The sequence below is a fragment of the Arvicanthis niloticus genome, chromosome 4, assembly GCF_011762505.2.
Source record: "Arvicanthis niloticus isolate mArvNil1 chromosome 4, mArvNil1.pat.X, whole genome shotgun sequence".
NCBI lineage: Eukaryota > Metazoa > Chordata > Mammalia > Rodentia > Muridae > Arvicanthis > Arvicanthis niloticus.
In genome coordinates this window covers 112,485,638-112,501,954 of record NC_047661.1, presented here as the reverse complement: position 1 = coordinate 112,501,954, position 16,317 = coordinate 112,485,638, and the positions used below count along the sequence as shown (strand labels likewise).

Sequence of the window (16,317 nt, the reverse complement as noted above, 5' to 3'; positions counted from 1 at the left end):
ACTCCCACTTTGTAGCTCTTGTGGTATAATTTGTCTCCTGAAGTGCAAGAACTGTGCTCAAGAGTCACCTGTACTCTGCTGAGTCATTTGGGGTCCATGAGGCTTTGCCATTGTGGTAGGATATCTGTTATTAGGTACCAGATATTGGGATCTGTACAGGTCTTTGACCCCTAGAGGTAACTATAGTTCAGACAATAGCTGTCTTCACATAATAACATTATGCCACTGCAGTATGGGCTCTTGGGGTTGATTCAGAGATAGGAGTTCTTCCTCTAGAGAAAAGCTAGTGAACCTACAGGCAGACTTAGGTTGCTTCCTTAAATGGTCTGCATGCTGATGACAACAGGGAAACTTTCCAGTAGCTGAGGTTGCTGGCTTCTGTGCTAATGAGCTTGGCTGGGTCTCTTCCACTTTCTCTGAAGAGTGTCTCCCTTCCCCACTGGGCAGCCAGGGTGGCATCTGTTGGCTCCTCCTGCTCTGATTCCATTTTGCAGTCTCAGGGTTTCAAAGCTTCCAGTTTCAGCCTGGATGAATGTCACAGGTCCCTGGCAGTGCAGCTCTTATCTTTTGCTTTAGTTCCCTTTGGGAAAAGGAGGCAGGCCTTGTATTCCTTTGTTTAGTCACCATGGAATCCCCACCCATAGGGTCTCATTTAATTCTCTCTCCCTCTCTCTCTCTCTCTCTGTCTCTCTGTCTCTCTCTCTCTCTCTCTCTCTCTCTCTCTCTCTCTCTCTCTCTCTCACACACACACACACACACACACACACACACACACACACGGTAAGAGAATGACATTGTCTGTGAAAACACATGACTTTTACTTAGCCCTACTCTTTTACAGTGATAAAGTTATTCTTTTACCCATAATACAGATGCAATACATTACAAGTTTTGTACAGTCTAAGCAATGTTACAGCCCTGAGATCTCAGCAGATGGGAAACTGGGGCAGGAAGATTTTCAGTATGTGGCCATCTTGGGTTACGCAGTGATAATTTCTCTCAAAAGTAGTGAATGAAAAACTTTATACTAGCTTATTACTTGACTGTCAGTATCAGTTAAGAGCAAGAAAATCCAATGGTTTATCATGTGGAATGGTTTTTGTCCCAGTAGTTCAAATGTTAATTACCTACAAAAATATTCTCTTCTTGTATCACAGACAAAACTCGGATGGAGGGCCCAACCTTCCCTGGTGCAAGAGATTATCTGACCACAGGGCAGGAAGAACTGATCCTCCTGCAGGAGGGAGTCAAGAATGGGAAAATGTCTGTGGATGAAGCTCTAGAGAAATTTAAACATTGGCAGATGGGACAGAGTGGTCTGGAAATGATTCAGCAGGTAAGATGATCTTCTGGGACATTCCTTCACTTCTGGATCACTCTAGACTTCTTAAACATTTAGTATTCACAAGAAATATAGACAATTCCTCTTTTGTTCTTAACTTGTCACTAAAATGATGTTTGTGACAATCAGCTGAAAGCTTGAGAATAATATCCAAAGTCTGTGCTGATGAGTCCATTTTCCCAGACTCAATCTTAGAATCCATGTATCAAAGCAAACACCAAATCAGTTTATAATCCTTGCCCTGAGTGCAGAGAACACTTGTTTTTATCTCATTGCTGAAATTAAGATAAAGCATTCTTGTAAAGGCTCGGTATTCTAAAATCTATAACAAGACTAGAATTAAAGAGAACAAAAAAAATGTCACATCAGGCATTATTCCTAAATATGACCAATTTTAAGTTCTTTCATCTCATAAAATGTTACCTATGTCATATTGCCTGTTCTCAATAAGAGATGTCTATTTCATATTCTACTTACCTCATGGGTTTCCCCTCTCCTAAAATATTTTAAGATTCTATTCTTTTCACAGCAGGAAGCCTCTTTGCCTCACAACCCAGTTCTCATGTATCTGCTTGATTAAACATATTTAATAAGCCAATTTAGGACAAAATACAGAGAGCTAATATTAGCTGAATATGCCACCCCTACCAAGAGATTGTCTTCATTTTAAAAGACAATGTAGTTTCTTAACAAAAGAAAAATGAGTCACTGTGATGAAATTTCAAACAATGTGTTATCTTGGCCAATGCACTATAGGGAATAGGACTTTCCAGACCTCTGAGATCATAGCTTGTCAGACACCACCTACCTAGAAGGGCAGCTCTAGTTGCCAGTCAATGGCTGAAAGTGGTCCAAGTTTCACAATACTAATCAAAGGCAATTATTTTTCAAAAAAAAAAAAATGCTGAAGAAAGAGAAGGGTAGAATTCTGCACCTGTACATTCCTCATGAGCAGAATGACATTATTTCTCCATCTTTATCGATACCATCACCTTGACAGTCACTCTAATCCTAACATGGATAAAATGTATTCAAGTACAAACTTATGCAACTCACTTTGCTCCCAGGGATTACATATACTTTATCCTTCTCACCCCCTTATAAAAATAAAGATTTCAATTCAGCATTATTATAATATAACTTCTTAGAAATTACTTCCCCAATCCTTTCTTGAAATGCTTGTTTCAATTTCGCATGTGTGTTTATATTCATGTGGCCATATTTAAGGCAGTGCATACACACATGTGCACACACTCCCCATACTTCATATTATTTTCCATTTTTGTCTTCTAGCTGCAAATGTTTTCATTTGTACCTGGGAAATAAATTCATCAATGGTTATTTTGACATGACTGGTAGAGGATTGCTCTGGGGAAAATGGCTTATTTTCATGTACGTAAATGAAAGAATCTGAAGGGCAGGGAAGAGTCACATAGAATCCCCAGCCCTGAAGATGAGGTGGTGACCTTTTACTACCACCCTCCTCCTCATTGGCATGCCCAAAGCATACAGCTCCACTCAGAGGAGAACATCTGCAATGCCATGGTAATAGCCCCCAGGAAAGAGGCATTCCTGAGGACAAACAACCAACCACTCTTAGGTTTTCTTCTAAAGAAATGTATGGATTGCTAGAGTGACTTCTGTTTCTGCAAAAATGATAATAGATGTGCTACATAGAATATTTTGAAAACAAAGATCACAAATATTCTGAGAAAAGGAATCTAGTTTCATAGTATTCTCCCCTAGGACCTTAATATTTTTTTTTAGAAATAGAGTACCAGGAAAGAATATACGTCATGGAAGCTGCAGATGGGCTACAAGCAGCATCCAGCCATCTGGTGTAGCTGGCTGGACCATCAGAGATGTAGGCATGAAGCTAAGCTCCATTTCTAATCCTGGCTTATAACTTTGACTTAGAGAAGTTAGCCTCCCTACACTTCAGTTTCCATCTCTATAAAACAGGATGCTACCATTTTACATCTACTTTATGAAGAATAAGATTATGTATAGAGTGTCAAAGAAGGTTTGGACATCTTAAAAGGAGAAACTTATTCCTAAGTAGTGGTTTGGAGAAGTGGTGGTAATAGTGATAAATGCTTTTATTTTTATCTATTAAAGATTTTAAGACTTGATATCTATGTCCTGGTTCTATGTTCTGTGCTTTCATTAAGGAAAAGCTACGCCAGCTAAGAGACAACATTATTGGGAAAAGGCCAGAAGATGAAAACGCCTATGGTGAGTGCAAGTTGTCTGCTCCTCAAAACAAGAATGGGATTGAGTAGAAATGAAGGAACTGGAGATCCCAGCGGGCTCCAGCTCAAATCTTTATCTCCCACTCTTTGAGCTGGGGACTTAATCTCTCTGGTACCTTTCTACAAAACAGAATTAGTCACATGTCCCTCAGGAGTGCTCTACTGATTGAGCAGCCAATGCTCACCACTTCCATTTGTTTTCTATGTAACTTATAAATAAGATTATCTTGGTTCCATGTTTTTCATTGGTCATTACATGGAGAATCAAATAAGCGGGTCATTCCTAGACAGTTAAGTCTCACAATGGTCCACATGTGGATCATTTACCTACCATGTACCAAACTGATCTCCCTCAAAAAAACCACATGGTTCTTGGCAGTGCGGGTTTTCCTTGCTAATAGTTAACAGTTCCCATGAGAATAAAAATACACCAGTGTTAACAGACTCAATACCTTAAAGATGGCAAATCTACTCCAGAGATGAATAACACACTCCATAAGTGAAAGTAAGTTGTATAGTTAATATGTGGCCACTCTTAGAAATCTCTCCTCTTGTAAGAACAAATTTAAAACAGCCATTTAGAACAAGCACTTGAAAATCCTCATCTATGCATTACATGTATATACTGCATAACTTTTAGGTTGTACATCACATAGAGATCCAATGTGTGGTGTTTATTCTCCATGTGTTATTGTATTGATACCTGTTTTCCTGGCAAGAATTTTTTAAACAAATGTTTCTACAAATGTTTCTAAACTAGAAATATACTTTGTAAAATAATTAATGTCATAAGCAAGAGATTCATTTATATATAACTGAGATCTACAAACTTGCATTACTATATAAAAAACCATTACCTTTTAACAACTTCTAAATGTACAAACTATAATATTACTAAAAATTATGTAAAATCTTAATAATTATATCTAAAAAGCACATATTGAATACTAATATTTCTTATAATATTCATACTAGATAACTTTTGTTCATAATTTATAAATAAGGAAATGGGATTTGAAAAACTGGAAAAAAAACATGCAGATTAGAATCTACCATACATTTTTTGTTTGAATTCAAAAATCAGCACCAATGTCTTAACAAAGGATCAGTTCTCTTCTCAGCCACAGGGGAACAAACAGCACCAGGCAAGCATTCACATTTTATAAAATACTAATAGTTAGCAAAGACAAGCAAGTAATTTTGAGAAGTGGACAGTAAGCAGGTGAAGCCTGTATTGTCAGAGGCAGGCAAGACTCATGTGGTGAATCTAACCACTGTCACGTCTCTGCCAGAGGAGCATTAACAGACTGTGAGAGAGCAAGGCATATCAGTCCTGTGACCTTGAGAATGTAGAGATCAGAGTTGAGTCAACTGCATCTCCTGGAGCTTGCACTGAACTGAGCAAGAATGGGCTGCAGTCACACTGGAGGAACTTAAGCCTGTGGCTGAAAGATGAGCTGAGTGTGTTCACTGTAACACTATGCAAGGAGTACAAAGTAGCAAACTCTACAACTCTAAAAGCAAGGATAGAAACACACGAGAGACAGACAAAGAGAGAAAGACAGACAGACAGACACACACACACACAGAGGGGGGAGAAGGCAGACGGAGATTGAATGGAGCTAGGCAGAGGCCCCCTGGGAAAGCCTTTTTTCCTGATCAGAGTGACCCCATCTTAACACTTTCCAGAAACCTCCAACCAGCTGTACTCTGCTGCTCTGACTCTGACTTAGAGTAACCCCTATTAAAGATATGCCTGACAACCTCAAAACCAAAATATACAATACACAGGAGAAGCATAGTCTGTACCTCGGGCCTTATGCAATCATTAGGGATTTCTCTTGGTGAATATTGAAAAAAAAAAAAACACCAACAAAATCAAGCCTATAGAAGCTCACGTCAGAAGCTGACTGTATACTAAAACAAGATTCCACAGAGAATCCAAGGATACAAGACATGTAATATTCAACATTCCACCAAAATGACTAAAAATTATTTAACAATAAATAGCAATTCATAATAAAGACACAGAATATCATCCAAAGTTTAAAAAAAAAGGTGATGGTCCCATGTTGGTCTTTGTATAAAACATCTCATAAGCATGCAAAAGATGGCTTTAAAGGAGATAAATATAAAATAACATGAGAAATTTTTAAGTAATTAAAATAATCAAGTGAACGTTGTGGAAAGCAACATTAAAATATAAGAAAACTTTCCTAGATGAAATCAATATATTATATATAGCTAACTATTATTGAACATGAAGATCGATTAATATAATTTCCCCAATGTTAGAAAATATATATATATGAATCACATACAGAGGGAAAGCTTAAGGATATTAGCTAATATCTTGTCAGAATCAATGAAGCGTTAAATACCATATGGTAGTATTATCAAAAAGCTGACAAAAGAAAAAAAGAAAGAGAGAGGGAGAGAGGGAGAGAGAGGGAGGGATGATAAGAAAGGAAGGAAGGAAGGAAGGAAGGAAGGAAGGAAGGAAGGAAGGAAGGAAGGAAGAAAGAAAGAACAAAAGAAAGAGAGGGGGAAGGAAGGAAGGAGGAAGGAAGGAAGAAAGGAAGAAGAAAGAAAGAAAGAAAGAAAGAAAGAAAGAACAAAAGAAAGAGAGGGGGAAGGGAGGAATGAAGGAAGGAAGTAGAAAGAAAGAAAGAAAGAAAGAAAGAAAGAAAGAAAGAAAGAAAGAAAGAAAGCAAGCAAGCAAGCAAGCAGGAAGAAAGAGGGGGAGGGAGGGAGGAAGGAAGGAAGGAAGGAAGGAAGGAAGGAAGGAAGGAAGGAAGGAAGGAAGGAAAGAAGGAAGGAAGGAAGGAAATAATTCCAGAGAAAATATCCTTAAAACTTTTGGTGAAATAACAATGTTTGTAGATAAAAGTAATTAGAAGGGCTATAGAAAAAAATACAATGTAATAAACACAAATAAATTTCATATAGGTAGAAAGAAATAGTAAGAGAAATAAATTCAGATTCACATTAAGGGGATAAAAACATTGAAAAATCATATAAATGAGGTATTTATAGATTGATGTATTTTCTGTCTTTTGGTAAATTATTTTAATGACAACTATTTAAGGCAAAATTTTAAGGTTGACGATATTTCAGTAATACAAAGAACAGAGGCTGTAGTTAAGTAGACTTAGGTGAAATTTTATACATGATAAAGTGCTAAGTGTAGACTGTGAAAAATCAATTAAGACACATAAAGAAAGGGGGTAAAATAGGAACTGTGAGGGGAAACAAGGCAGGCTCTATTATCTCAGAGTACTTTGAGAAATTGAACAAATCAACAATTTAAAAATAAAAGTAAGGCACTAGAGAGATGGCTCAACAGTAAGAAGCACCAGAAGCCACCCACATGTTTTCTCAGCACCCACAAGATGGCACACAACCATCTATTCTCAGGATTCTGTCTCCTTCTCCTGCCCTGTATGAGAACTGCTTGCATTTATTACACATCCAGGCAAACACTCACACACATAAAAAATAACAAAGAAGTAAACCTAGGAAATCAATAGAGGAAATTAATTGGAATATTAAGACGCATTTAATTCTGAAGAAACATGAACATTGCAAAATTGGTACATAACAAAGTAGATAGCAAAAATGGAAGAAAATAATAGTGGTGGTATATTGACTCAGTCAATATCAATAATTGTGCTCAATCCAAATTGATTAAACACTTAATTTTTTAAAAAGTGTGTTTATGATGTACACAAAAAAATACCTACATTTAGACACTCTTAAAAAACATATTTTAAATGAAGGTTAGATAGCTGTAAAGTGAAGATCTACCACCATGCCAAGAGATTAGAAAGCTATAATGATCCTGTTAATACAGGACAAGATACTAAAGATAAAACCCATGGCAGGAGATAAAAGAATACATTAGATAAGAATAGAGTATCACACCCTAGGTGTTTCTATCTTTTTGGTACGGGTATGCTTATAAGTTTCATCACAGCCAACGAAGCAAAATTCGACAATACGCAGAAACGTTCTCACTTTTTCTCAGTAGTTAACAGAACGTTTGACAGAAATCAATACAGATACAGAGACTTGAGTCACAACTAATTCAACCAATTTGGCATTTACTGAATAAGGCTTAAAAACACTGAGCTTGCATATTTGTTTAAGGTGTGCTTGGATGGCTACTAAGATGGAGCACATGCTGAGTCTTCAAAACCTTCAGTACATTTAGGAAAATCAAAACATTAAGAGAATGTTCCCTACATGTTGCAGATTTATTCCAAATATGTAAGAATCAAGACAGTGTTTCAAAAATAATCTTTGTATCAAATAAAAAATTATAGAAAATTAAAACTTGTAGAATGACGCAAACTGCAGTTAACAGTTAAATGAGGGAAATTTATGGCCACAAAAGTGAAAAGCATGTACTTATTTCTATGTGGCTTTTAAAGAGATTGCTAATATCTTATATACTTGAGGAACACGAATTAAGTAAAGAACTGAGAGAAGAGGAAATCTAAACAGAGTTAAATAAAGTAAACGGAGTTACAAGGATTGTCAGAAGAGAATATAAATAGGGAAAACTATATTCTAAGCTTTGTAGTAAACAAAAAACATGGTAGAGAAAAATGTGCTTACTTTAGATTCATCTCCCCACACGGTTGTAGTATAACAATTTCAAAGCTTCATGTAGTCTACGACCGGTCTAACAAATAAATACACTACAGATCATGACAGGTGCCTGTAGTCAGAGATAGGAAAATAAGCAGTGTTCAAAGAAGGCTGATATGAATCTCATGAAGGACCGTCAAATTTAGAGGCAAAAGATTAAAATATTATGGCTGCTAACATACACATTTCAGATGGGTAAGTATAGAAGTAAACACACACACAATCATACATTTACGTATAAATCTGTCTAATGAGGGGATCTAAGAACAGTGATACCCCAGCTCTTACAAACACACCTAATCCCCAAATCTTTATTTACAAAAGCAAACAGCAAACAATTCCATAAAAGCTGAGTGACGTCATTAATATGCAGGCAAAGACAAGAAAGCATTAATGAGATGTCAGTAATTACTGTCACCTGGCTTTCAAAGGCTGCCAGACCAACCTAAGTCTGAGTTAGATTTGGAACTGGATGTGCATGATTGTTGATCATGGTCAAAGTGCATAATGACCTTGAAAAGGTCAGAAACACGCTTAGTGTATGGTCTGGTGATCCCAGCCCTGGATAGTTTTCTAATACAAGCAAAACCTTGTATCCACCAAAAAACTACTGACTCATAAAGTCTATGGCAGTTTGATTCATCATATCTAGAAACAATCAGAACGTCAGACAGCAGCATACATTATCACATTGTGCTTGTATTTATGCTATGCTACTACCTAAGCAATACGAATGACTGTGTGGCTCTCTTCGCCTCCTCCTCCTCCTCCTCCTCCTCCTCCTCCTCCTCCTCCTCCTCCTCCTCCTCCTCCTCCTCCTTCTTCTTCTTTTCTTCTTCTTCTTCTTCTTCTTCTTCTTATTCTTCTTATTATTTTTCTTCTTCTCTCTCTCTCTCTCTCTCTCTCTCTCTCTCTCTCTCTCTCTCTCTCTCTCTGCGAATGCCTCTCTCTTCCTCCCCTACTCCCTTTTCCCCATGGTGACTTCTCTGGCCTTGGCTCTTGGGGCAGTGAACTTGCTTACCTGAGAGTAACTTCCCAATAAACCTGCCTTTAATATAATGTAAAAAGAGAAAAGAACGAATGCTTCTCCTACACACAATATAAGCGAATCCCAGCCTGTGTACTACTAAGTGAAAGACACCAGACATAAAGCAGAACATGCTGTAAGAGTCAGATTTGCTGCCTTTCTAGATTGAACTAATACAAGCAACGCTCCTCTATAGAAGTAAATAGCAGATCTGAGACTGTGAGGAATAACATTCTTATGAGGTTTAGCCAGGGATTCTGAGTAGGAAACCTATTGGACTCGTAGGCACATAGTTAATGGATTTGTTTTAAAACTCATCAGCTTGTACACTTAGAAATGGTCAAGCTATATAATATGCAGCCATATTTTTAAAATTTCTATAACAAAGAGAGTATCCAGACTAAAGGAATATCAACACATAGAAAGCAGGGTTCCATCAGTGGTCAAACAAGATCATAACACCTCAAGGTAAGTGTCAGGAAAAAAAACATAGTGAGAGGCTTGGCTTCTCACAATATCTAGAGGTAAGATAAGTCTTTTTTAGCTTGCTGTAAATTTAAATCACCTCAAAGACATAAAGCCATCAAACAATAAAGAGGGTCTCTTGGGATAAATATTAAACAAGCCTCACAGAATATGTTTTGTTTTGTCTTGCCTTGTAGATAAGCTGACCATTGTGCACCATCCAAGTGGTAAGTGTTAAGTATTAAATGAAGGATTTAAACCAGAACAATGTACACATTAATGCTTTTAATTGATGTAAACCCAGTAGTTCCATGTCAATGTACAGCTTTGCATAGATTGCATATTTATGTGTAAAATCATCTGACATCAAATATAAAAGTGAGCTGTCTCTATAGCAGCCAGGAGTATTCATCATAATGGAGAAAAGGGACTGTGTGATTTGACTTATTGTACCCTTTGGCACATAATTTAAGCTCTTCATCTTCATCTGGTTTTATTCTTTAATTAGCGAAATATTAGGTATGGCATTTTCAAATGTGATTTGTCTTTGTTGATTTTCTCCCCTCTCTTCTGCCCAACCCTACTGCCCATCCCAACCCCCTGACTTATACAGCAGAGGCCTCCTTTCCAGTTTCTTAGCCCATTGGTTTAACTGCTCTGTCTCCCTTTTTCAGCACCTCTTTGTTCCCTCTCATGGTCCTATCACAGCATACCTGCATGTCTACAGCCTACCCACATGCATACATACAACTGGGATCAACATATGCAAGATAGAACACACAGTTTCCATTGGGTTCCCATAGAAAAGTTTTTCTTTATAGGTTCTTTCACATCTTTGGTACTATTGGGGTTTGTTGTTGTTTCTGGGATTTTAAAACAAATTCCTCCTTGACCTCTTTAATGCCATACTACTTGTTCCAAACTAAACTTTTCAGTCTCCAAGTATTTGTGTCATATCTGGGATTTCTCCTGCTGATATTTTTATTCCACTGAAGGCTGGTAAAATACAAGGAATCATCCCAATAATTTTTTAATTTAATAATAACTGTGTCATAGGATTTGATCAATATAAAGATCTATATAAATATTAGAATAGTGAAAGTCTACTGCTATTATTGTAATGGTGCCTATATGATCTCTTATGCCTTTAAGTGTTTGTTGTATAATATACAATATGCAGTGATACAGTGCATGGATATTTACAGTTGTTGTATCTGCTTAATGTTTTCTTTGTTAATATGTAAGGTCCCTCCTTACCTCTTCTGACTAGTTTTGGTCTGATGTCTACTTTATCAAGATAAAGATAAGATGTCTACATAGCATGATAATTGCTATGCTTGCTTACTTATGGCCTCCCTTTGACTGACAGGTAGATTTTCATTCCTTTACAATCAGTTTTTTTATGCCTATGCTGGGTAAATGAACTTTTGGAGACAACAGATAATTGAATCTTGTTTTGAAATCTAAGCTAGCCTGTGACTTGTTAGAAAGTAGAGGTCATTTTCATTTAAAGTTATTGATGAGAGGGGTTTGCTATTTCCCATTGTTGTGATTGGCTACATCACTGTTTTCCTTTCTGCCTCTTGTATTAGTGTTGGAGGTCTGCCGGTTAGATGTGTTGGGCAGAATTGATCCCATAGCACCTCTTATTAGTGTGTTCACCTCATAGCATGAACTCTTTCATGTGTTCTCATTCATGACTCTGTTTTTCATGCGTAAAATGTAGATGAGAAATACACATGGGAATTTGCTATAAAGGATGATAATCATTTGTAGGACTGAATTCTGATGATTGACAGATGGAAGTCACTGATAGAGGAAATTTAATTTGTGTGATGCTCAACATAATGCTTCATATGAATGTGAGGAGAAGAGGAAGAGATGAAAACATTGGGAGGGAAAATTAGAAGCCAGATAGAGAGCTGGTGAAGAACCAGCCTAAACCAGTAACTGTGAGAAGGGGAAGTAGTAGAACTGTACTGTGTGGCTGGGCTGGAAATGGGGCTCTCATGGTAGCTAGAAAACATAACAAGCAGCCAGTGTGGAGCCTAAAAAAGCTGTACTTTGCAACTGGCCAGTCCTGTCAACTACTCAAAGAGAGATAAAAGGTTTTGTGAGGTAGAGGTTGTTACTAAATAATTTGAAAATTATTTCTAAACACAGCTGACTCCTCAGTATACAGCACAAGTCAGTCTATATGGAAATAATGTTCAGTTCACCAAGAGTACTCTTAATGTGCCCTTGTTATCTGTTTAATACTATTTTCCATTTAATACTCATATCTAAGTCTTTGTGTTACTTTAATTGATGAAAAATCAATTAACATGTATGTTATTAATTTCATAAATAGTAAAAGTCTGTATTTACAGGGAATACTGCTCACAATGAAAATACGTCGTACAACAGTCCCTTTACCAGTAAGGTAGGTTGTGTTTATTTTTGTTTTTATGATGCAAAGAAAGAATTTCTCTGTTAAGTAACAAAAAAATATCTATCTTGCCTATTCTTTGAACCAATATGATTCAGAAAAGTTAGATAAGCAATCATATTTAATATCCATGAATAGTAATTTCAGAAAATTTATTATTTAGAAAAAAAATAAAAGTGAAATTCTTAGTGGGGGAAACCCAGAGTGTCCATGAAAAGTATTAGAGGAATTACGTATATCAGTTCTAACAATATAAGTAGAATGAGAATTTTATTCAGGAAGCATAGTCCTTATGAACAACTTATAGAAAATATATAGCCCCCGAAATATTGATTTTGCAAATAAGCAGCATTTTATATCATAAATAAGAAATTGCTAAGAGCATAAGAAGAAAACTAAGCCAGGAGAGCATGACTGGAAATCAACACATTCAGGACATCCTCCTGAATAGTGAGTGTCCTGCCTGCAGATTCCTGATGAAAAGTACAGTATTGCTCCTGTTGGTACATGTGACACCAGAAAGGAGCGTGGTCATCAAGAAGGATGTTTCCCTTGGGTATCTTGCTAAAAATATAAGATTAAAAGTCCTTGGTAAACTTTCTAATGAATGCATTTTAGTTATCCAAAGTATAACTAACCCTTTTAGCTATCTTGTTTCAAATAAATAATATATTTAATTAAAGTCATTTACACTTAAGAATAAATTGAAGTGCTTACATTTCTGGATTTCATGGCCCACTATAGAGTAAGTCAACTTTTTTAATCACTGGAGTGCAGAATTGGAAGCTTCAGTGAAGCACAAAAGTTCATAAAAATGCTTTTCCAAAGAACCTTATTAAAATCTGAAGAAATATATATATATATGTATATATATATATACTTAAAATAAAGTATATATATTTATGATTTACTTTTAAAATTAAAGCAAACTTTAAGCCACACATGGTGCATTGGCCTGTAATCCCAGCACTGGAAAAGCCAAGGGAGGGAAAGAGCAAATGCCAGGTCAGCCTAAATGACACAAGGAGATCATTCAATAAAATAAACTGAACCCTAATGTTTTGGTGCAGCTGAACTTTGCTATAATTGTTTCCTTTTAAGATAGAGGGTTGTCTACAAGTGACCTTATTAAAGGTATTCTTCCCAGAACTGTGAATGGCAGCTATGCTTTATCATGTCTCCTGTTGAGCATTAAAATAGAAAAGCCTTGGTTCTGTGTCATTGTTTTATTATTAATTTTTAGTTTCCTGCTCGAATCCAAGTTGAAAAGGAATTTGGTTTCTGCTGCAAAAAAGATCATTAAAAAAGGTAACATAGCAACATTGTTTCTTAAGAAACCTAAACTGGGGGTGATACAGGTTTCACTCAACAATTTAAGAATCGGGATCTTTAAATATTTCATTGTCTTCTCTTGAAAGAATAAACGTGTGGGGTTTTGTTTTGTTTTGTTTTGTTTTGTTTTGTTTTGTTTTGTTTTGTTTTGTTTTTGAGTTAAAGAAAAATGTTCCTTAGAAAGATTTATAGATGGGCTGATCGTAAACTAGGTAATAAATGTCCAATGATGGATGACTCACTGTCCCCTAATCCATTTCTTGTGATCTTATTTTCAGACTATTATAATCAAACTCAAGAATCTGCAAACATGTTGCATCTAAGTGAAACAAGCCTGATTCTGGAAGATACGGTCTCCAGGGCTAATCCACATGTGCAAAGGACACAAGCATGCCTTTGGATTTCAGGATGTGTTAGCACCACAATTTATTGGTACTGTACCACTTCAGATGGATATAAACATAACAAAGATGGAGACTTATAGCATTCTCGGAAAATCCATTTATTTTTACAACAACTTTTGCCACTGAAGCACCTTGTTTTCCCATCTTGAAAATTAAAGAAAAACAATCAGAAAAGTTAAATGTGACCACAAAACTGTGGAACCAAACTATATAGATTATTCTTCTCATTTTTCCTCTCCTTCAACAAAAACTTATTATTATTTGCTCTTTAAATGACAATCTGCTGTCTGCCTTTCTCACATTTACAGCCATAATGATCTTTTGATATCATGTTTTCAGACAGCTTCTTTTATTTAGTGCCTATGTGCATGTATCTTTGAAATGTACTTTTATTCACATTTTTTTTTGGTTGATGATGTTTTATGTTTTGGTGCTAAGCAATCACTCTGCCAGTGAACCAGTCTTCAGCCCTCTACATTGTTTTCTGAAGTCACGTTGATTTCATTAATTAATGGTGTGCACTGTGATATTGCAGAACATGAATGCCTCACACGTTGTCTGTGTTCATCCTGTACTCTTCTAGAAGGTCTTTGCTCATGCCTCCCTGTCCCCAAGTTCTTACTAATTTTCTTTCCTTCAAATTAAAAAAAATACTTTCGCAAATTGTGTTTTTTATTATCAAAAGCCTATGATTTTGTCTGCCTCTTTCATAGAAACAGTTAACCAGTTAACTGTTTAACCAGTTAACAGAAACAGTTAGCCAGCTTAGACTAGAGTGCAAGCTTAACACACTGATTTTCATGTAAAATGCTACCAACCAGTTGAAGGTTTAAAATTATTTCTGATTCTCCAAAATAAGTTTATCAGGATTAATCACTAAATTTTCATTTTTGTCATCTTAAACTATCAACAAACAAAAAATATGGTTAATTTCAGTAGATTGGAATGATGTAATAGAACAAATATGAATGATTATTTTTCTAGTTTCCAAACAGTCTTAGGAATATCTACCTAAAAACTGTATTGTGTTTCTCATATCTACTAACTTTTCCAAATAATTTAGTTTACAGAAGCACCTCCTAATATAAGGTGCCTCTGATTATGACCTGTAGAAATTCAATCCAGTTTCACATTCAGTATTTCAGAAATTGCAGAGGTTCCACACACATTTCTATAGGTTGTTTCTGCAAGCTGTCTCATCCAAAGATTCGGGGAAAGCATTATAAAAAAACTGATATATTTTCCAGATCCCTCAATAATCTATGACCAAAGCGCACAGTTAAACCATTGACTTTATTTTTATTTAAAATGTGAAATTCAATGATGCATAAAGTGGCAACTTTAATAATTATAACACATTAATTTATTTATTTGAGATTCTGTTATATATGAGGGAGAGAGAACTCCTGGATTTTATTCAAGTCTTTAATGCCAAAATCTAATGTTAGACGCCCTGAGTCCTACCCTTATGAACTGGGCTGGCATAAACTAAAGATGGCCAAAGTGGCGTCTTTTCATGCACTCTGTGGCAGTTGGAATATGACTATTTCATCAAGACAAAGAGGCATGGCAGAGGTACTCTAGGAATAACTTGCATCCTCCATAAAGTCCCTTTATTTACTATGGCTCCTCTCTTTGATCCAGCAGGCTCTGCCCTGTAGGGAGATGGTTTGGGAAGGTTGAAGAGAGGGGAGAGGTGGGATGTTCTCTTCCCACATATTGCATGAAAGTAACAGATAAAAATGAAAACAAGATAAAGGAAGGTATGGATACACTAAAAGTAGGGATGACCCGGCTGAAAATGCCAGGATAAAGAGCACACAGAATAGGAAAATTAGAGTCAATCAACATAGGAGGGAAGAAACTGAGTTTAAGAAGAAATGTAAACAAAGCCCTGTGCTCCTGAAACCATCACTGTCCTTCACTCAGCTATCCTGAGATGGGACTGACACCTGATGAGTCTCCATACAAATCAAAGTGTTTAAAAGAGCAAATAGAGTGGGCAGAGTGCAGTTCCTTCAGGATACAGGTAGCTAAATATAGAAGACACATAACACAATGGTTAGGTGCTTGCTGCTCTAGCCACTACACTTCTTCAGATGCCTCAACTTCTTAGTATAAAAATGCTTAAGGTGCAAGGGAGATGGTTAAGGGAAGAGGAGATGATTGAAGCACACTACATACATTTGTGAAGATATCAGAATGCAAACTGGAGAGGAGGCTCATCAGTGCAATTACCACGAGAGCATGAGGACTCAAGATCCAGGAATCGTCAGGTGCCATAGCACTTTCTGGGCATGCAGGGGCAGGAGGAGCCTTGGAGCTTGCTGGCTTGCCAATCTTACCAGATTGGCTAGCTCTAGCTCAGTAAGAGACCCTGTTGCAGAGAGTAAGGTAGAAAGTTACAAAAGAAA

The 16,317-nt window shown here is 36.5% G+C and overlaps 1 protein-coding gene across 2 annotated transcripts in view; it reads left to right on the top strand.

The window, feature by feature from the left end:
• Bank1 (B cell scaffold protein with ankyrin repeats 1) overlaps nt 1-14,563 on the top strand; it is a 233,588-nt gene extending 219,025 nt beyond the window's left edge. The window contains exons 12-17 of one of the 2 annotated variants that reach the window (XM_034500593.2): nt 1,158-1,336; nt 3,514-3,577; nt 9,937-9,966; nt 12,109-12,161; nt 13,411-13,475; nt 13,778-14,563. In XM_034500593.2, the coding sequence (XP_034356484.1) occupies nt 1,158-1,336; nt 3,514-3,577; nt 9,937-9,966; nt 12,109-12,161; nt 13,411-13,470 (386 nt within the window). In that variant the 3' untranslated portion in view covers nt 13,471-13,475; nt 13,778-14,563. The remainder of the gene's footprint in view (nt 1-1,157; nt 1,337-3,513; nt 3,578-9,936; nt 9,967-12,108; nt 12,162-13,410; nt 13,476-13,777) is intronic. The other variant, XM_076933284.1, reaches the window with a different exon arrangement.
• Nucleotides 14,564-16,317: the final 1,754 nt, after the last annotated feature.